At 44.9% G+C, this 20,977-nt stretch overlaps 1 protein-coding gene across 2 annotated transcripts in view; it reads right to left on the reverse strand.

Moving 5' to 3' along the window:
* Positions 1-339: 339 nt before the first annotated feature.
* Positions 340-20,977, reverse strand: part of TSPAN9 (tetraspanin 9) — a 145,667-nt gene continuing 125,029 nt past the window's right edge. For both annotated transcript variants that reach the window (XM_087873324.1, XM_087873323.1), the window contains one exon: positions 340-20,407. In XM_087873324.1, the coding sequence (XP_087729450.1) occupies positions 20,336-20,407 (72 nt within the window). In that variant the 3' untranslated portion in view covers positions 340-20,335. The remainder of the gene's footprint in view (positions 20,408-20,977) is intronic.

A 20,977-nucleotide genomic window follows, 5' to 3' on the forward strand; every position in this document is an offset into this window, starting at 1 on the left:
ACAAATAAATGAATTTTTCTTAGAAAATATATCTTCGGGTTTATTTTCTTAATGTATACTTCAAGGAAAGATCACGATCCATTCTCTAAATCAAGGTGCAATTACCCAAAAGCAGAATGGGATTAATTGCTACCATGACACTCTCTATCTAAAATGTGGACTTTGCTGTCTTCAAAAGAGTGGCTTTTGTCTTTCGAATGCAGACGGACTGAATTTTGTCCTGATGGATTTGTTCCCCCTATGTTGTGCCACGCATTTCAGAATCTCCAATGTCCATTCCAACCCTGTTATTCAACGTTCGATTTGCGTGGCACGCCGAACAGCAATACAGAACCATGGTTTTCATTCGGTATCCGGTTTTATTTAAAACATGCTAAAATGCATAGTTAAATCATCAAAACGAGAATTGTTTCCTTCTGGGAATTATCCACCCACAAGCGTGCAGTTTTTGTTACAGTACCCCGGCTTTAGGTCAATCGTTACGGACAGCTGTATCTTTGATGAGATGTCCTAAGGGGAGGGGGGGTTACAGAACAGTGAATCCTTAATCATAGGGGGTTCTTTTTCCCAACTGGTTTCTTGGTGCGTCCACCTTTCCTCCCTGGCCTCCCCGCCTCCCCCCACAAATTTGGAGCCGATTTCTTCTTGCCCAGTCGCGCCCAACGACACAGCAAAAGAAAGCCAGACATCTCTTCTACTTAAAACAATCACACCTCCCTTAAGTCACTTTTCCCCCTAGTGGCGCTATCTTCCCAAGCTTTTCCATGGGAATACCAGCAGGTGTGGTGGGTTGGCTTCAGTTTCCGTCGCCTCAAAAGGCATAAAAAAAACCCCTCTTACATACTGTACTTAACATTTTTGGAGCTTATGAATGCTTCGAGGTGGGTGGGGGGGGAGCGAAAAACATGCTGTTAATTCTTTAAATAAAAATTAATAACGCTCTTCCCCAGAAAAAAAGAAAGACAAAAAAAAAAAAAAAAGGTTTAAAAATGGCCTGCTGCCAGAATCTCGGGTTTAACCAGCTTTATCTTCAGCTGGACGCCCCCACTTCACGGCTCTAAGCAGATATTCCTGCTTAGAATTTATTCTAAAAATGGATTCCCCGTAGAAAATTAGCACGTCGGGCTTGAGGCTAATCTGAAGCCCCTGAAGTGCTTGGCAGCTATGGTTTAAAACTCGGGATTTATATATTCCTAGCAATGGGGGAGGGGAGGGGAACCAGAGGTGGTATTCAGCTGGTTCGGACAAGTTTGCTTGAACCAGTAGCAGAAATCGTGGGTGGGCCCCGCCCCCTGCCCCCGCCCCAGCTCTATGCCATCCTATTTAGGCGAAAGGCACACGCGGCAGCAAAGCGTACGGCTGGGTGCATGCACATATTCACATTTGCGAACCGGTAGGGAAAGTAAATAAATACCGCCCCTGGGGACAACGCAAGCTATACAATACCAAAGCAAGGTTGCACAAACAAAGCCCTTTTCATCCCACCCTTGTCCTATATGTGCTGCTCATCTAAAGTATTTCAAGCCAAAGAGCCAGGACTCTTTACACTCCTCAAGAAGTGCCAAAAAGATTAGGAGACCCAACGGTGCAGAGACCAGTATTTCGGCACACGGGTCCACAGATTTATGTGTCCGTAGCAGGAAATGCGCGAAGTGCTCAATTGCTTTAAAAAAGTGTTAGCAAGCAGGCCGGTGGTGGGATTCAACCGGTTTGGGTGAATCGGTAGTTAAATTGCTGGATGGCCCCTCCCCTCCCCATCCTGCTCCTTCCAGGAGTCTCCACATGCCCTATTTTCACTCCCAGGAGGCTTCAGGGAGGCCTACTAGGCCCAAAAAGTGGCACGGGAGAGGCGGCGCATTCCCAGCCCCCTGGCCAGTTTTTGCTCACAGGGGGTGCAGGAGGCGGAGTGCTGCCTGTCACAGCCCCTGGCCACGCCCACCATGGCCACGCCCACCCAGCCGGTCATTAGGGCAGAGAACCGGTTGTTAAATTATTTGAATCCCACCACTGAAGCAGGCGTAACAAGAAGCACAGTCGTATTTCTTAGCACATTTTACAAGCATTAAGTACATTTTAATTCTATTTTTTTTTCCCCTGCCCCTGTCCCGCCTTTCCCAAAGTCCAGGAATAACCCCGGTCCTGAAATATTCAAGAGGTATCAGCTGTGCGATTTGAAAGGGGGTTGCGAAGCATGGATGATCTTACCGCATTCCTTCCTGAAATCTAGAAAACAATGGCTTCTCAGAGAGTGAGTTTTATTCTGGAGCCAAGATAGGACCAGAGGTGGTATTTAGCCGGTTCGGGAAAACCGGTAGCAGAGATCACGGATGGGCCCGCCCCCCACCCCTCATCCCAGCGCTATGCAGTCCTATTTAGGCACGTTTTTGAGGCTGGGCGCATGCGAGAAAGGTGCACACACGCGCAGCGAACTGCACGTAGGCGGCAAACCGGTGGTAACAAAATGTGGAACCCACCTCCGGATAGGACGGCGTATGCTTCAAGGCTCAGGCGCACAACCACGACCTGACCTCGATTGGAGAGAGATGAAATCAGGTTGAATTGAACGATGATGTGCGGTTTCTTCCCCAGATCTCACAATAATTGGACATTTTCATGGCAAAGTCTGTTCTTTCTTGCCATGATTGATCCATTTCTGCATTAGGGCAGAAAAATGAACAATATGCCCTTGCATTTGTTTCTCTTACTATGCAAGTAAGAAAAGAGGAAACTGAATACATGGTCAGCAGAAGTATTTTTCAATACGCCTAGTTGAACTGATCGTGTTCTCTGTCCTTCTGAGAGACGGTAGCTCACACCGTGAAGGGTGACTCTTGACTCCATATGCTTCTGTTAAGTTCTCCCTCTACGCTTCCCCCATCGAATGAGTAAGGATACGCCGTCGACATCAATTGTACTAATGAGCCCTCGATAATTAAAGTAATCAACAAAGTTTCGGGCAGACGGAAACAAGCTGCAAGTGGCGATTTGAGAAAACTCTGGAATGAACACACCCAATCCCTTCTATGCTCATTATTTTTTTAAACTTTTAAAACAGCGGCTCAAAATGCAAATGCGTTGTGTGATATACAGGCAGTCCTCGAGTTACGACAATTCCATTTAGTGACCGTCCAAAGTTACACGGAAGCGCTGGAAAAAAAAGTGAAAAAGCACCGAATAAACTGACTTATGACCGTTTTTCACACTTACAACTGTTGCAGCGTTACTCCCCCCCCCCCATGGTCACGTGATTCAAATTCAGATGCTTGGCAACCGGTTCGTCTTTATGACGGTCGCAGAGCCCCGGGGTCACATGATCAACTTTTGCGACCTTCTGGCAAGCAGAAGCCAGATTCACTTAACAACCGAGTTCCTAACTGAACTAGCTGCCACGATTCTCTTAACAACTGTGGCAAGAAAAGTCATCAAAGGAGGGGGAAACCCCATTGAACAAATGTCTGACTAAGCGACATAAATTTTCGGCTCAGTTGTGGTCGTAAATCGAGGACTACCTGCATACAGAATGTGGACGTTTTGTTTCAGTTCACAAGATAATGGAAAACTGAAGGGCAGGGATGGCTAACCTTTTCCAGACCAAGTGCCCAAAGCGTGCGCCCGAACCCCCCAAATATCAATGCATGTACGGCCTCCATGCATGCGCTTGTGGCCCCCATTCACGCACCCCACCCCATGCATGTACACCCCCCCCATGCACGCGCCCCGCCTTCCCACACATTCGCGGCAGACACCCGATGACCAGCTGGCCGCCAGGAGGTCTGTGCGCGTGCACAGCAGAGCTGAACTGGGGCGACAGCTCGCGTGCCCACAGAGAGGGCACTGCGGGCCACCTGTGGCACGCGTGCCATAGCTTCGCCATCACGGCTGTAGGGGAAAACAAAACATACGGTAAGACAGAGAGGTGTCACGAGGTTTTAAGAACAAGTTTCAAAGCATTTCTTCCTCCTTTCCCTGTTTTTTCTTTGGAAAAACATTGCCTCTTTCAAAAAATGAAAGAAATTCCTTCACAAATTCCAGCCCTTAACCTGTGGGGTGCAAATTCTAGCACCGTGATGGCGAACCTATGGCACGCGTGCCACCTGCCATATTGATGGGCACACGAGCGTTGCCCTAGCTCAGCTCCAGCACGCATGCATGCGCTGGCCAGCTGCTTTTTGGGCCTTCTGGGCCCAACGGAAATCAGCAAACGGGCTGTTTCCAGTCTCCAGAGGGTCTCTGGGAAGATGGGGAAGGCTGTTTTTGCCCTCCCCAGGCGCCTAGAAAGCTCTCTGGAGCCTAGGGAAGGCAAAAAACGGGCCTACCGGGCCCACCGTACCATCACATGCCAAAAGCAGGGGGAACATGTGGGGGGGTCGCACATGCATGCATGGGGGGGCAGGGCGCAAAGAATTATGGGTGTGGGCACGCATGCGTGCAACCACCCTGCACTCCCGCAGCTTTTGGCACGTGATGGCAAAGAGGTTAGCCATCACTGTTCTAACACATAGGATCTCATCTATTTTTTTTTTTCTGAAACTATTTTAAAAAAATTAACCAGATGTACGTATCACCTTTCAGTAATCCACGATGGACAAACTAAATGTTAACTGTAAAAATAATGCTTCGACAGTGACCAACTGGATGCACTGGGAAGATATATCAATGGATCGTAAGTTTTGTTTTATTTTATTTTTCTTTTACAAAATATACCTGGCCTTGCGATCTAGAGAGCACTCGTGCCAGCTATTAAGTTTATCCAAAGTGTGGGAAGGTATAACATAACCTGTACGTTAAGGAGCTTGGGTTAGCACAGCTAGGGATGCTTAAAGTGCATAGACGAATGTGCTTGGAGTAAAACTTTGGTGCATTGGTTGTGCTTGTGTCACACTGGCCCAAATGGGCCAGTTTCGATTAGCGTTGTGTCCTTATAAAAGCAAGGAATGCTGCATTGTAGCCTGTTATTGTTCTGCCCCAGCTACGGACCCCAAAGAACGCAGCACACACAAAGTCTGTAAAAACCTTAGTTTACTAAATTAAATCAGTCTTTTTCAAACAAAGGCTGTTAATTTACTTTCTTAACAGCCTACAAGAATCCAAAGAATAAATAATCGTAATCTTACTAGGATTGGCAGAAAGCCCAGAAGCAATTTGCAGGACACTGATAAAGGAACTAAGATCCAGACGCGAAGGAGAATGAACTAAGTTGTTCCCTGCAAATTGCCTCAGTCATCATCCTTCCTTAAATAGGCTAAGGGAGTGGCCAATTAGCCCCAAGCCTTACTCTCGAGGAGACCTCCTCCTGAGGAGCCACTCCTGCCTTTTGGCAGCTCTGCGCACTCGTGCATCGAGAAGAGGCTCCTCTTCTTCTTCCTCTTCACTTATGGGAGCTTCTGGAGGTTCTGAAGGTCCTGGCTGAATCCCCGCCTGTGGCACCACATCTTCTCCAGCCTCCGCATTGTCTGACTTGAGTGCCAGCTGCACAGGCTCCTGGCGCAGCACCACACCAGCCTCCTCGCTGTCGGAATCAGCTAATAGCTGCACAGGCCGCTGATGGGCCACAACAGTTATATATCTTAGCGTTTTGAGGCGAAAGCTTCGATTGACCAAACGTCAGGATGGACAGCCGAGGCGATGACCACGGCATATGGAAGGTGGATAATTGGAATGTAAATGGAATAAACCAGAGTTTATGAATTCATGGATGAAATGAAAAAAAAAGAAAAAAGATGCATTGCGTGTGTATGAAATTTAAGGAATTATATAGATCTGAATCAGGGGTGAAATGCTCCCGGCTTAGACCGGTTCGGTAGAACTGGTAGCATTGTTGGCCGGTAGTTCGGAGAACCTGTAGTGATGGCAGCGCGAGGCTCCGCCCACCGGCCCGGTCGTCGTTACTTCCTGGTTTTAAGCAAGAAGTAACCTGTTTTTTACCCTCTGCGCATGCACAGAGAGTCCATCTGCACACGTGCACTTCCGAACTGGTTGGGAAGGTAAGTAGATTTCACCCCTGATCTGAATGAAGGTGAAACTGATATTACGGAACTGAGCTGATGAATCCAGGCAGGGAGGCCAGAGCTAGAATGAATTGGGAATGAAAGGTTCGTGCATATCAGAAAGTACTAAGTGGTGTCATTTAAATTACAGGTAGTCCTCAACTGTCAACAGTTCGTTTAGTGACCGTTCGAAGTTACGACGGCACTGAAAAAAGTGACTTGTTCGTGGCCATTTTGCACACTTATGTCCGTGGCAGCATCCCCGTGGTCAGGTGATCAAAATTCAGACACTTGGGAACGGACTCATATTTATGACGGTGGCAGCATCCCGGGGTCACCTGATCCCCTTTTGCGACCTTCGGAGAAGCAAAGTCAATGTGGGAAGCCAAGTTTCATTTAACAATTGCGTGACTTAAAAAGAAGAAGGGAAAGAAATGGGAGAAAGGGAGGAAAACATCAAGAAAGGGAACTGTGGAGAGACTAAGAGAAAATGGTTAACAGCCAGTGAAAATGTTAATTTGTTAATAAAGAGAAGGATGCTAGTTGTAGAAATTGTATGTGAAAATGCTGTTAAATGAAAAATAGATCAGTAGACGCAATGTGAAAGAAAGAATGATAGTGGAGGAAGCACTAAAAGTAGAGAATAATATAATATATTATATTATAACCTGCAGCATCCATCGGTATTTATCTGACTAGCATCCTGTCAGTGGGAGAGTTGAGGGATATTTGGAAACTCAAACAGTATTTGCTGTGTGAGCAAGAAGGAGACAGGATGAGGGCTGGGCGTGGCTTAGCTCAAGTGTTCTGTATTAAAGCTGCTTCCTGCTGTGAAAGTAAAACTGAAAGTGAAACTCCTCTCCTCTGCTTGTGTTTTGCATTTGGAACAGATTTCTTTTCATGTAGGGAGGGGGATTAGAACTCCTTAGCATCAGAGGGTGTTAATAATAATATAGGAAATACCAATGCTCTGATGGTCATTTCGAAAAATCCTTTTTAGTGAGCACCTAGAAGCCAAGAGGAAGATACGTAGCAAATTTCAAGTTTGTAGGCTTTACAGTTATGGAGATTTTGTGATTACGGCGTGAGTGGTTTTCGCTTTTACATATATATATGTAATGGCCAAATTGATTAATGGCATGTAAAGGCAGAGATCTCTGTAATGGTAGTTTAATACTCTAACAATGTCAGCAGATGGCTGACGAAAGCTTAGTAGAATAAAACTTTAATTATTTTAGTTCCAGAGCTCGCAAAATGTCTGTTTTTTGTTTTATAAATATACCTGGAACTCGTTTAACTCTCATCAGCTAGCCATACCCTTACTCGGATTCGAACTCGGGTATACTAGTCTCCCTTTATTTCTTTATCAGCAAAATATAAATTTGGTATAAAATGGTTTGTCGTGAATGCGACTGCTTGAGGGCTCCTTGATTGGGAAGCAGTATGCTCCCTCCCACATGTTGGGGTAGACCAGGTGCCTCAATACACACACACACACACACACACACACACACACACACACACACACATTATTTTTGGGAGGCCATATGAATGGATAGATCAAGAGAAAAGAAGTGGAGGAAATTTTTTGGAACCCTTTGGAGACTCACAAACAAAACGAGAGTGGTTTAACATCTTTTTCAAAAACATTTTAAGGACGCGCACGGAGGGAGAAGTGGGGGAAAAAAATCAGAAAGCACATCTGATTTGATTGTTCAGGATGAAAAACGAAAAGAATCGGCAAAGGATAAAAGAGTAATGATAGCTTCTGAGTGGGAGATAGGCTGGCATGTTGTAATTCAAGAGCGCAGTTGCCTTCCTGTCTCAAAAGGAGATATTTTGGGGGGGAAATGGACATGAAAAGAAAAGGGAAGATGTTGAAGAAATGAAAGGAGAACCTTTAGAAGAAAATAAAGTATGAATCCTCCATTAAAAAAAATATAAAAGAATAGTGTTGGAAGATAGACAAACCTCCTGAGACAATCAGGAGTTGTATTCAGCTGGTTCGGGCCGGTTCGAGTGAACTGGTAGCAGAGATCGCGCCCCGGTGCTATGCCGTCTTATTTAGCCACATTTTTGAGGCTGGACGCCTGTGCAGAAGGTGCGCGCTTGAGCAAAGCGCATACACCGAAGGCCGAGCATGTGCATGGAAGGTGCGCGCGCATGGCGAACCAGTGGTAAAAATATATGAAACTCACATCTGGAGATAATGGCTAGAATATGGACCCTAAGGGAATAAAATGCCAAATCTGTAGTGTATAGATTTAACAGATACTCTTTGACTTACAACTGCAATTAGAACTGGACTTTCGGTCATAAGTTGTGACGGTCATAAGTCAAGGCAGCTACCTGACCGGACCCAAGATTTTTTATAGCAGTCATTACAGTGGTGGGTTTCAAATTTTTTTACTACCGGTTCTATGGCTTGGTGGGCGTGGCATGGCTTGGTGGGTGTGGCAGGGGAAGGATACTGTAAAATCTCCATTCCCTCCCCACTCCAGGGGAAGGATACTGCAAAATCCCCATTTCCTCCCGATCAGCTGGGACTCGGGAGGCAGAGAATAGATGGGGGGCGGGCCAGTCAGCATTTTTACTACTGGTTCTCCGAACTACTCAAAATTTCCGCTACAGGTTTTCCAGAACTGGTCAGAACCTGCTGAAACCCACCTCTGAGTCATTAAGAGAATTGCACGGTTGTAAGACTGAATCCATTGTGGCCAAACCCCCCCCCCCAAACCAGTGGAAACTTGCAAAACAACAACAACAACAACAACAAAGTTGCAAATTGCAGTCATGGGATCACGGGACATTACAACCAGTCGTAAATGTGAGCCAATTGCCAAGCGCTACAAATGCAGTCATGTGACTCGGGGGTGGGGGGGGCAAGTACAACATTTTACAACAGCCGGAAGTGTTGTACAAGTCATGAAGAACGGCCATTAAACAAATCAATCATAAATCATTAAACAATCCATCATTTAGTGATTCATTAAATGACCGTTCAAAATTCCAGCGCCCCTGAAAAAAGCGATTTATGACCGTTTTTCACACTTACGACCATTGCAGCATCCTTGCGCTCACGTGATCAAAATTCAGATGCTTGGCAACGGACTCATATTTATGACGGTGGCAGTGTCCTGGGATCATGGAAACATCTTTTTGTAACCCTCTGACAAGCAAAGTCAACGGGGGGGGGGAGGAGCCAGATTCACTTAATGACCATTTTACTAACTTAACAACTGCAGTGATTCGCTTAATAACCGTGGCAAGAAAGGTCGTAAAAAATGGAGCAAAACATTGAAGCATTGAACATCTCCCTTAGTAACAGAAATTTCGGGCTCAATTGCGGTCATAGGTCGAGGAGTACCCGTCCATGGACAGTAATGAAAACCTGAACAACGATGTTGAGTGGAATTATGAAGTGAGGGAGGCTATGGATGAGAAAAACAGGTATAACATTGTAGGAAGTTAGCACCCACTCCTCTCCTAGAAGAAGATATTTCTAGGAAATATTAAAAAGGCAGAATATTATATATCTCCCTGGGATGAGAAATGGAGAAACATGTTTTTTTAAAGGCAGGAAGCAGACTCATTCTTAATAGCCCCCACCCTCCTCAATAGCCCACAGCAGATGTCAGCACTTAAGACAGAAAGAGATAGCTAGGTCTATTCATAAGCAAATGCCCTCACCCAAGATCCAACAAAGATAAGATTGGCCCTCTACCCATCTAGCAACAGAACTCACCACATGGCACTTGGGGAGATTGCATCACCCAGCAAGGCTCAACCAAGTCTGGGACTCAAAACATAACCTACAGAGTTACCTCTGCATGGCCCTATGGGAGTCTGACAACCAATCAGAAGACAAGCTCAAATTCAAAGCCCGACAGGGTATGAATCTCTCTCTCTCTTACCCATGTGTTTTTTTTGCCCAGGACCTCAAAACCATGTGGTCCTGTCCACCATTAAATCATCTTTTCAAGCAGTCTCCATGTTTCCAGTGTCTTTCTCCCCACTTGGAACTGAACCCAGATGGACGTTTCCCCCAATGGTGGGATTCAGCCAGTTCGCACCTATTCGGGAGAACCGGTTGTTAACTTTCTAAGCAGTCTGGAGAACCAGTTGTTGGAAGAAGTCTTATTTTGTTTTTTTCCCCCCACTTTACAGGACTAATCCTGTAAGGAAGGCGGGAAGGAAACATTCTGGTGTTGTTTCTAGCCTAATCTTTATTGCCCTGTTTACAGAAACTGCCTCTCTGGTTAACCCTTATTACATTGTAACAGCTAAGGCGAAGCGCCCATCCGATGTGAGTGACGTTGAGTTGGCCATGCCCACATGGTCACATGACCACTGAGCCACGCCTACCCAGCGGTAGTCATTAGGGCAGAGAACCGGTTGTTAAAATTATTTGAATCCCACCACTGGTTTCCCCCAACCACACAATGACAACTAAAGCAGGGGGAAAAATTGCAAAGATAGAAAATGTAGAAAATAGAAGACAGAAAATTACAATGGAAGGAACCATTATAATTGAAAGAGGCAGAGAAAACGCAGGGTGAGTTTGAATGGAAAATGAAAATAAAATCTGCAAAAGGTGGTTGTTGTTTTTTTTTTTTTTTAAAAAGGAAGCTTCCGTAGATTGAATTGGAAATAAAAATGAAAGTGAGACAGCGATATATAATAGAAAAAGGAACTGAACGCGACCAATCTTAGCGTTCGTGAAGATTTGTGAAAAGGCAGTCATAACGTTGGAACGTTGAAAAATCATAAGAAGAAGATTGAACTGGAGAAATGTAAAAAAAAAAAAAATGCATGCGCTTTGTGTGTGCGGTAGCGGTGTGACTCATTTAACATTATGCGAAAGATTGCATCTGTGCTTGGAAACTGGAAGAATGCTGCCATTGTTCTCCTGTATAAGGAGAGAGAGCACTTCTATGTCACTTCTAAACGTATGTGGTTAAAAAAAAAAAAAGAAAGAAAGAAAAAAGGAGACGAAGTGTTAGGACCAAGATTGAATGGGCACCTGAATAAACGCAGATTGAATATCAAATTGGCTAATTAGCATGAAAGAACTATGCTTGAGGAGGTTTTGATCCTGGAGAGAGAATGAAATAAAGAGGGGTATTGCAGCGCAATTCACACAAAGGAAGTGTGAATGGGTTGAGGGGAGGGGAGAGAAAGTCACGACTGGATGAAGTTGATGAATTTCTCACAACCGAGAGAGAGAGGGGGGAGAGGGGAGAGAGAGAGGAGAGAGGGGGGGAGAGAGGGGAGAGAGGAGGGAAGAGAGAGGGGGAGAGAGAGAGGAGAAAGAGGGGAGAGTGAGGGGAGAGAGAGGGGGAAAGAGAGAGGAGAGAAAGAGGGGAGAGAGAAAGAGGGGAGAGCGAGGGGAGAGAGGGGGGGAGAGAGAGGGGGAGAGAGAGAGGAGAGAAAGAGGGGAGAGAGAAAGAGGGGAGGGGGGAGAGAGAGGAGAGAGGGGGAGAGAGAGAGGAGAGAAAGAGGGGAGAGAGAAAGAGGGGAGAGTGAGGGGAGAGGGGAGAGAGAGGAGAGGGGGAGAGAGGGGGGAAAGAGAGAGAGGAGAGAGAGGAGAGAGAGGGAAAGAGGGGAGAGAGAAAGAGGGGAGAGGGGGAGAGAGAGGAGAGAGAGAGGGGAGAGAGAGAGAGGAGAGAAAGAGGGGAGAAAGAGGAGAGAAAGAAAGAGGGGAGAGCGAGGGGAGAGGGGAGAGAGAGGGGGGAGAGAAAGGGGGGAGAGAGGAGAGAGAGAGGGGAGAGAGAGGGGGGAGGGAGAGGGGAGAGAGAAAGGAGAGAGAGGGGGAGAGGGGAGAGAGGGGGAGAGAGAGAGAGAGAAAGAGGGGGGAGAGAGAGAGACAAGGAGGTTACCAAAAAAACAAATTCAAAAGGCAATTATTGAATTGGTCTATGAGTGCGGAGAAAGAAAGGATGATTCTACAAGGAGAGAGAAAGGCATGAGAATATATAATAATAAAATTCTTTTTGGTGCAAACTTGATTCAGTTAATATTCCCCCCTTTCCCCCCCCCCCTCCTTATCTCCTGCCTTTGCTTAGCCTGAAGGGTGTATGTATATTTAAGCTACTGTTGACACAGTAAGTAGGTGTGATGTACTGAGAACAGAACTTCACAGCGAGAAATTTTGTTGATATTTCTGTAATTATTGAAAGCTTAAGAAGGCTCTTCAGGACAAAGTAATGTGTGGTTTTTTCGTTTTTTTAGTACTTTTTTTTTTTTAAAGAAATTCAGGCTCTCCGATCCAATATACCCGTAGTTAGAATTCCAGAAAAGCAGAAAAAAGCTGATCTGTTTCTTGCCAGGAAAAACTAGAAGACAGATATTGCCAATTGTGTTCCAGCCTTTAAACATAGTTTAAAAGGGTGTCGCAAAGTTCCTTGGCTCCATCTTGGGGAATGGTGGTTTTTTTTTTTTACAACAGTCAGAAATGTTTTACGGGTCATGAGGAATCCCTTTCAAGCCGGGTTTTTACAAAGCTTGTTCCACTAGAGCAGAGGTGTCGAACACAAGACCCACGGGCCGGATCTGGCCTGCAATGTGGGATTCAAAAATGTTAGCAACTGGTTCTCTGCCTGGTTGCTGGGTGGGCGTGGCCATGGTGGGCGTGGCTTACTCAGCCTCCTGCACTATGGCGGGGGGTGTTTTCCCTCTCCCCAGGCTCTGGAGGCTTTCCTTGAGCCTCCGGGAGGGCGGAAATGGCCTCCCGCGGGCTCTGCAGGCCGGAAACAGGCCCGTTTCCAGACTTCCGGAACTTCCAGGAGGCCTGTTTTTCGTTTTCCCAGAGCCTCCGCAGGGGCCTTTCATTTACCTGGCATCCAAAACAGTCTGTGTGGAGACTTGTGGGAAGGGAGGGGCGGCGTAGGCAGGGCCAGCCAGTCCTTGCATCTATCGGTTCGGCGAACCAGATGTAAAATTACCATCCGGTTTGCCCGAACCGGTCCGAACCGGCTGTATCCCACCTCTGGATCTGGCCCGCGGGGCTGTCCTGGAAAATGTAAGGGGCCGGCCCGCATCGCTTCGGCCTGGTCTACCCAATGCGAAGAGGAAATATGCTAGCAGTTTGGGGAGTGGCGTTAAGCTGGCCATGCCCACCCAGTCGGCCACGCCCAGTGAGTGGCGTCAAGCTGGCCACGCCCACCCAGTCGGCCATGCCCACCTGCCGTCCCCCTCTGAGGTCAACCACAGCTCTGATGCAGCCCTCAATGAAATTTGAGTCTGACACCCTGCACTAGAGTAATTACATGGGGATGATACAGGTAGTCCTCGACTTACAACCAACAGTCACATGGCAGGTTGAGGAAACCATGTGTAAAAAGAGGCCGTAAAAGGGAAGTTGCTTGAGAGAGGAGGAGGGGACTTCACAGAAAGGAAAGGAGAAGCAGAAAGAAAAGGATATGTGAGGTGAATGTGGCCCTCCAAACAAAGGAAACACAGAAAATGCTATAAATAAGTCAACGGACTTAGAGAATACCATCTGGGAGCTGATGAGTTAGAGATAACAAAAGGATTAAGACTTGATCTTAGGCAAATGTAAATGCTAGTTGTATATTTGCAACTAGCGATAAGTAGAGTCCTGTGGAATAATCCTGGATTTGCTTATCAAACTTCTTTGGACCATCTGAAACGCACCCATAATAGCTTTAGGCTATTCCAGGCGATGCCCCAGTGACTTTTGTAGCTTTATTGGAATAATAATAAGATATAATTATTTTCTACATATGATATAGGAGGCAATTTACAGATTACTCAGGGTTTGTTTTTGTTTTTTATTGAAGCTTCTCATCAGCAAACAGGAAGATAAAATTCTTTTCTAACGGGTGTAAGATGGCCGCATGTGACTCCTTTCGTTGATTTAAAAGATTGTGACCATCGTGTCACTTATGACACCGTGGAAAGCTCTAGAACAGATGATTTTTCACGTTGACAAGAGCAAAATAATATATTGAGATTGTACATCTCCTTTTTTAAAAAATTAGAAATACAACTGAAGTTTTGTCATATAAATTCCTACCTCATCGTTTAAATGAAGCAACTACTCTTAATTCTTTCGAACCCAAGTTTGTTTGTTCTGATGAAAAACCTAGTTTGATATAGGATTAGACATTGTTTTTCTGCCTACTGCTTACCACTACTACCGATTATTATAATAATGCTTTTCAGATTATTGTTCTGATGCTACGATTTTTTCCTTTATGTAATTTGCTTTAGACCGAATCTAAGAGTCACTATTTCTTTAGAAAACGTTTGATGTGGTTTCTGGGAAGTTTTCTGAAGCAGATTTTGGTTTATTTTCGATTTCCCATTATTATTATTATTATTATTATTATTATTATTATTATTATTATTATTATTTATTGGTTAATCTTTAGTGAGATTCACAGCCTTTGAGGCTGGTTAATAGCTCAGCAGCTCGAGTCCTAACCAAGGACCTAGGAACTGTTAAGGTATCGTCGGAGGATGTAAGCTGTTCCGAGTAAGGTGGTTTTTTGTAGAGTCAAAATGTTCAAGACCGGCAAATTTAGAATTTATTATTAAACGACTTATTTTATTTTCCTGCCCAATCACATTTAATGACGTGCCTTATGTTGTGGAAGAAATCAGGATTTATTCTCCTTGTCCGCACTACTAAAGAAAAATGGAAAATATTAAAAGGATCACAGAAGATGGAGGAGGGTCTGAGATTCTGTCAGACACAGATGGTATGCTTGATAAAGGTCAGAAATGTTCGTTTTGTTCCTCTGAGGCTGCACCCCCGAGTAACTACTATAGAGCAGAAGAAATGCACAAGGCCAATGGATCCATTTCCACAAAGCCTGTGACTGAGGACTTTCTCAAGCGTTTTCTGATCCTTTTGGTTGGGTTAAAGAATCGTGATCATCTTTTTTTTAAAGCGCAAATTTGAAATCATTTCCAATTTCGGATCAAACCAAACTTAGAATTCCTTTCAGCTGCTTGCACAAATAAACATGCGTAAGGTCATTTTAACTCTACATCATGTATTTTAAAAGATCTTGTGCTATTTATATTCTTTCAAGCAAAATTGTCTAATAACGTTCTCCGGAAAGTTATCTTAACATTTCCACGGATTCAATTAGAATGACCAGCTGGTAAATATGGATTTAATTCTCCATCTTTTCAGCTGATCGTTTGGCATTTATTTTAGATTCAGAATTCGGCTCCTCTTTGTGTTCAACTGGAAGCATTTGTGTCTTTCTGAAACGTTGGGTTTGTTCAAGGATTAGTTTCAATATTGGAAACTTAATGTCACAAGATAAACAGGGGAGAGATTTGGTGGTAGACAAAACTAACCTCCTCATGCATCAAAGCCTCCATGATGCCATGCTTATTTTAATAAAAATAGATATTAATCTGCTTCTTGTTTTGATTTTTTTTTCCAGTAAATCGGACCTTTGCTTCTGAAAAACGTAGCTCAGATTAAAGTGTTTTTTTAAAAAAGTCTATGAAAAAGTGAATTTGGTTTATCAGGTTGCTTCTTAGCAATTTATTCTACTGAAGTGTTTCACCTACAGTGTTTGGTCCTGATTGATGCTTTTGAGATATTTTAGCCACTATTCATCTTTTTTTTTAAAAAAAATTGAAGAAAGCAATATTAATTACTTGAATAGTAACTTGGAATGACCTGTTCTTTCAAAAGCAATGGGCAGTTGCATTAAAGAACGTGATATTATTTTTATCTTAAAATGTGGTTAACACAGCAAAAAAAAACAAAAAAACCTATTTCATCTGTATTAAATATCTCAGGGCTTGTTTAGTAATGGAGACTTAGTTCAAGAGACAAGAGATTAATTCTAGATTTGTCCCATCGTTACCATATTTTGGGTTCGAATGTATAAGATTGCGATAATGATTTGAAAATGAGAATGGTGTTAAGATATATTCTTGGCTGCCTTACTCATGTTCAGAATCTGGGCATCGAGAATTATTGGTTTCTTGTGTGGGGAGATGGTAAAAATAATTATTTTGCAGCAGTAGAACGATAAATATACACCTGGTTTGCACTGTATGCAATTTTTATTTCTGTTAATTAGTTTGATATAAAAGTTCTTTTTTTAAAAAAAGTAAAGGAGCCTTGGATCACGCCTGTTTGCACTCTCCTTTCATCTGAATCTTTTCTGGTATTAATTAAGAGACTCCTGCCAGGATCGATGGCACAGGTACTCCTCGCTTAATGACTTACAACCCCTCCTCAAAGTTATGACTGCCCCACACATACAACCATGGTCACTGGCAAATGTCTCACATTTAGAACCGGTTGCAATGTCCGATTTTTTTTTTAATTTTTTTGCCAATTTCTGGGAAAATAAAATAAAATGCCTATTTGAGCGAATGGATTTGTCCTAACCGCCACGTGGTCTGCGTAACGGCCACAGGAACTCGCGTTACGACCATCGTAAAAATGATTGCAAAAATCCAGTCAGCTCATGCCATGACCTGTTTAGTGACCGCAACAACTTAGAACGGACATTCCCGGCTCAACCGTGGCCATTAAGTGAGGACATTTCCTTCTCTCTCAGGGGCTTCCTGTGAATGATTTCCAAGATTACAAAAAAGGAACTTTGGTTGCACTCCATAAGGTCAGGTTTGTCAAAACTCAAGGCCCGGGAGCCAGAACCGGCCTACTGGCTGCTTAGATCTGGCCCGTGGGGCCATCCTGGAAACAGCGAAGGTCCGGCTCGCAGGCCTCTGCCTGTGAAAATGGATCTCGGGAGAGCCGCGCGCAGCCCCCCGGAGCTCCATTTTCGCTGACAGAGGGTTTCAAGAGGCCATCGCAGCCAAAAACGGAGCTCGAGAGCTCCTTTTCGCTGGCAGGGCACTCGGGCCGCCACAGACGCCCCCAACACGAGCGATGTAAAGCTGGCCACGCCCACCTTGGCCACACCCACACTGAGGTCAAACACAACCCTGATGCAGCCCTCAATGAAATAGTTTTTGACACCCCTGCCAGAAGTTGCCTTTCAGCTCACCCACCGTTTCCTTTTTACGCCACAAAAATGTAGCTCAAGCTGAGCCTTCACGCTCTTTATTATACAAAAATGGAAAATGCTTTTCCTTGGCCTTAACTACGACCTGGGAATAAAAGAGGAAGAGGAGAGACCACTGGCTAATCCTTCACGATTTGCTATTTTTTCCTGAACGATGTTTTCACTCTCGCACCTCACATTTATTTTTATAGGATGCAAAGTTTCTTTCTTTCGGAACGAGCACCGATGAGCGTATATTCTAATGGAAGAGGCAGAGGTGGTATTCAGCTGGTTCGGATCATTTCTGGCGAACTGGTAGCGGAAATTTTGAGTAGTTTGGAGAACCAGCAAATACCACCTCTGGTTGGCCCCCGCCCCCGCCTGTCCTGCCCCTTCCAGGAGTCCCCACGCACCACATTTTAGCTACCAGGGGGTTGCAAGGAGGCCTAGCTTTTAAGATTGGGGCACCCAGTCGATCTATTCGCTGCCTCCCAGCCAATCGGCGTGGTCAGTCTATTGCTGCCTCCCAGCTGATCGGCTGGGAGGCAGCCGATCAGCTGCCTCCCTGATTTGTTAGCCCTGCACTGAACGGAGCTGGAAAGCAGGTTAGTGGGGTGGGGAAGGAATGAGGATTTTGCAGTATCCTTCCCCTGCCACACCCACCAAGCCACGCACACACAGAACCAGTAGTAAAAAAATTTGAATCCCACCACTGGGAAGGACGCGATTCTCCTAGGAGTTGCCTACTTTCAGGTGCAAACAATTCTGGGCCCACTTCTCTGAAAGTGGGGGGCACTGATGCACCTCCAGTGGGGTCAGCATAATTTGCTATATCACTAGAGCCGGGAAATTCTTCCAGATATGGAGAAAACAACCTGAATTGCAAGAGAGATCCGTGATTTATTTGATTTTTTTTTTTTGCTCGGTAGCTTGATACCCCCCTTTGGAAATGGCTGTTTTATTCTGTTAAGTATAAAAGAAGATGGCTGGTTGTTTTTGCTAGGGAGGTTATCTGCCCTTCGACAGAAGTCTGCAGGTTTTTGTTTTTGTTTTTAAAAAAGAACAGAGACCGAAGCCTCAGTAAAGGCGTCTTGGCCTAATTATCAAAAGTATGCCATTCCTACCCTATTTTAAGACTACCAGAAATAAGAACATTGGCCCAGTCTCCAGACATGTGCCAATTCACCGTCAAGCAGCAGCAGAATAAGATGCTTCCAGAGAGATGTCTGCTTCATGTACAGTATGTCTTATGGCAGAGGTAGGGAACTACGGTCCCTTGTGGACTTCAGTTCCCAGGATTCCTCAGCCAGCCAAGCTGCCTCAAGAATTCTGGGAGATGGAAGTCCACAGGTCATAAAAGGACCATAGCAATAGCACTTGTACAGAGCTTCATAGTAGTTTAAAGCCCTCTGTAAGCAGTTTAACAGAGTCAGCCTATTGTCCCCCAACCATCTGGGTCCTCATTTTACCGACCTCGGAAGGATGGAAGCCTGAATGAACGTTGAGCCGGTCAGGATCCAACTCCTGGCAGTGGGCAGAGTCAGCATGCAATACGGCATTCTAATCACTTTGCCACCAGGAAGGAGAATTAGAAAGGGAAGAAGAGAGGAAGGAAGGAAGGAAGGAAGGAAGGAAGGAAGGAAGGAAGGAAGGAAGGAAGGAAGGAAGGAAGGAAGGAATAGCAATAGCACATAAGACTTATATACCGCTTCACAATGCTTTACCGCCCTCTCTAAACAATTTTACAGAGTCAGCCTCTTGTCCCCAACAATCTGGGTCCTCATTTTACCGACCTCGGAAGGATGGAAGGCTGAGTCAACCTTGAGCCGGTCAGGATTGAACTAGTGGCAGTGAGCAGAGTCAGCCTGCAATGCTGCATTCTAACCACTGTGCCACCGTGGCCATAGTACCCCACCCCTGCCTTACGGGGAAGATCTCCAACTGAAAAATATGAGGTATGTATCCGAGAATCTGCCCTGGTCCCAGAATTTCCACTGCATTGATTCCAGCTTAAACCTGGTTTAGACTTCAACATCACTGCAAATAGCAATAGCACTTAGACTTATATACCGCTTTACAGCCCTCTCGAAGCGGTTTACAGAGTCAGCAAATCTCTCCCAACAATTTGGGTCCCCCGTTTTACCCACCTCGGAAGGATGGAAGGCTGAGTCAACCTTGAGCCTGGTGAGATTTAAACTGCCAAATTGCAGGCAGCCGGCAGGCAGCAGGAGACTGCAGTACTGCATTCTAACCACTGCGCCACCACGGCTCATCAGGGAACGTATGCGTCTGTCGTTCGGAGCCGGTTGCATAGCATTTATTACTTTGGCAAATGTTAACGTTCTGGCTAGGGGGCGCTCAAACAACAACGCCCAGAGTAGGCGCCTTGCCATCCTCCCGCCTCCCAACAGGAAGTCGGATCAACCAATCGGCATGCAGCGTGGTTGAGATTTGGGAAGGCTTGCGTGCAGGCCCGTCTGCAACCATTCACAACCTCCATTTATCCAACAACCCCCTTCGCAGCAGGGATACCCGGAGACACCTACGCGCCGTTGAAGTCTAAATCAAGCTTTAGCGAGACTCACCAACTGCCGAGTCTCTTTTAAACTTACCGTAACAGAAAACAGCCGTGTTTTTCCTCCTGGTTTTAAATTTAAAGCTGTTTTAAATTTAAAACAATTTTTTTTTAAAAAAATGGTATTTTTTTTCCCCCTCCAAAGACTGCACCATTGAATTCAGGAGAGGGGGGGACATGAGAGGAAAAAAAAAGGGGGGGAAGGAAGGAAAATACTTAATATTCTGTAGGATAAAGTACCCCTGACCCCCACTCCCACAAACCCACCCACCCACCCACCCATCCCACTCTGTCCAAGCAGATCCAATTCACAGGGGTGTCATCCGAATGGCTTCGTTCAAGTCCCAGTACCCCGGTTGGGTACAAGCCATTTTTAAAAATATATTTCAAAAAGTTAATAGACACATCTGTCAGCTACGTCAGTGATGTAATGCTGATCAGTACTAGAGCGTTACTCCACCTAGAGGGTTAGAAACAAGGAGCTTTGAGAAGGAGTAGAAAATTGATTTGAGTTCAGGAACGTTCTCCTCTTCTTTGGCAAAACAATGACCGAGAAGATACAAAAAAAGTTCTGTAAATACTTGCGTTCAGTTTAATCCATCTTGGAAAAAATGAACTAAGCCGGGTAAGCAACCCCAAAGTCAGACAAAGTGATTCATATATATACATATATATATGAATATATATATATTTTGCAATTGTTGTTCTGTCCTAATGGCAACAGTTAAGGGCTGATGAAGTTAAAAAAAAAAAAAAGAAGTATTTTAGGCATCGTATTTTTTACCGGTCCTGTGAATCTGCTGGAAGAGAGTCATGGAAAAGGCCATGCCAAGAATCTGGAAGACAAGCAAGAAAAAGGATGTCGGGATTAATTGTGGGGTACAAGCGGCACTTTTACGGAGGCCCACACCCATACGATCTCTACCAAAAGTCATCAAAGACGGCCCCCATTGCAGTAAAATCTGAATTACCGCTCTTCAGCCATGACTCTTGTTTTTTTTTTAAAGAACCTGTGATCCCTGAATTCAGGGTAGAGTCGAGGCAATTGAATGGGGCTGAGCATTTACTTGCCAGATGCCCTTCCTGACGCCTACATGGAGTTCACAGCAAATATTCCCTGAGAGAGAGAGAAACATCCGTCACTACCTAGGATTGAACTCTCAACGTTCCGAGTGGGAGGTGAGCATCTTCACTGCTAGACATATATATATATATTATCACCATTAAACTGTTTCAAATTCCTGAGACAAATTCCTTGTGTGTCTAAACACACTTGGCCAAATAAAGTTGACTGCAATTCAATTCATTAGCAGGTTTTGGTAAAGGAAAATAATGGAATAGTTACTTGGATGAGTAATAAAACGTCTCAAATTAACAAACTTTGGTCCAATTGCCATGATTTTAAC

Source organism: Pantherophis guttatus, chromosome 7, assembly GCF_059756535.1.
Source record: "Pantherophis guttatus breed Tessera chromosome 7, ASM5975653v1, whole genome shotgun sequence".
In the NCBI taxonomy this organism is placed as follows: Eukaryota; Metazoa; Chordata; class Lepidosauria; order Squamata; family Colubridae; genus Pantherophis; species Pantherophis guttatus.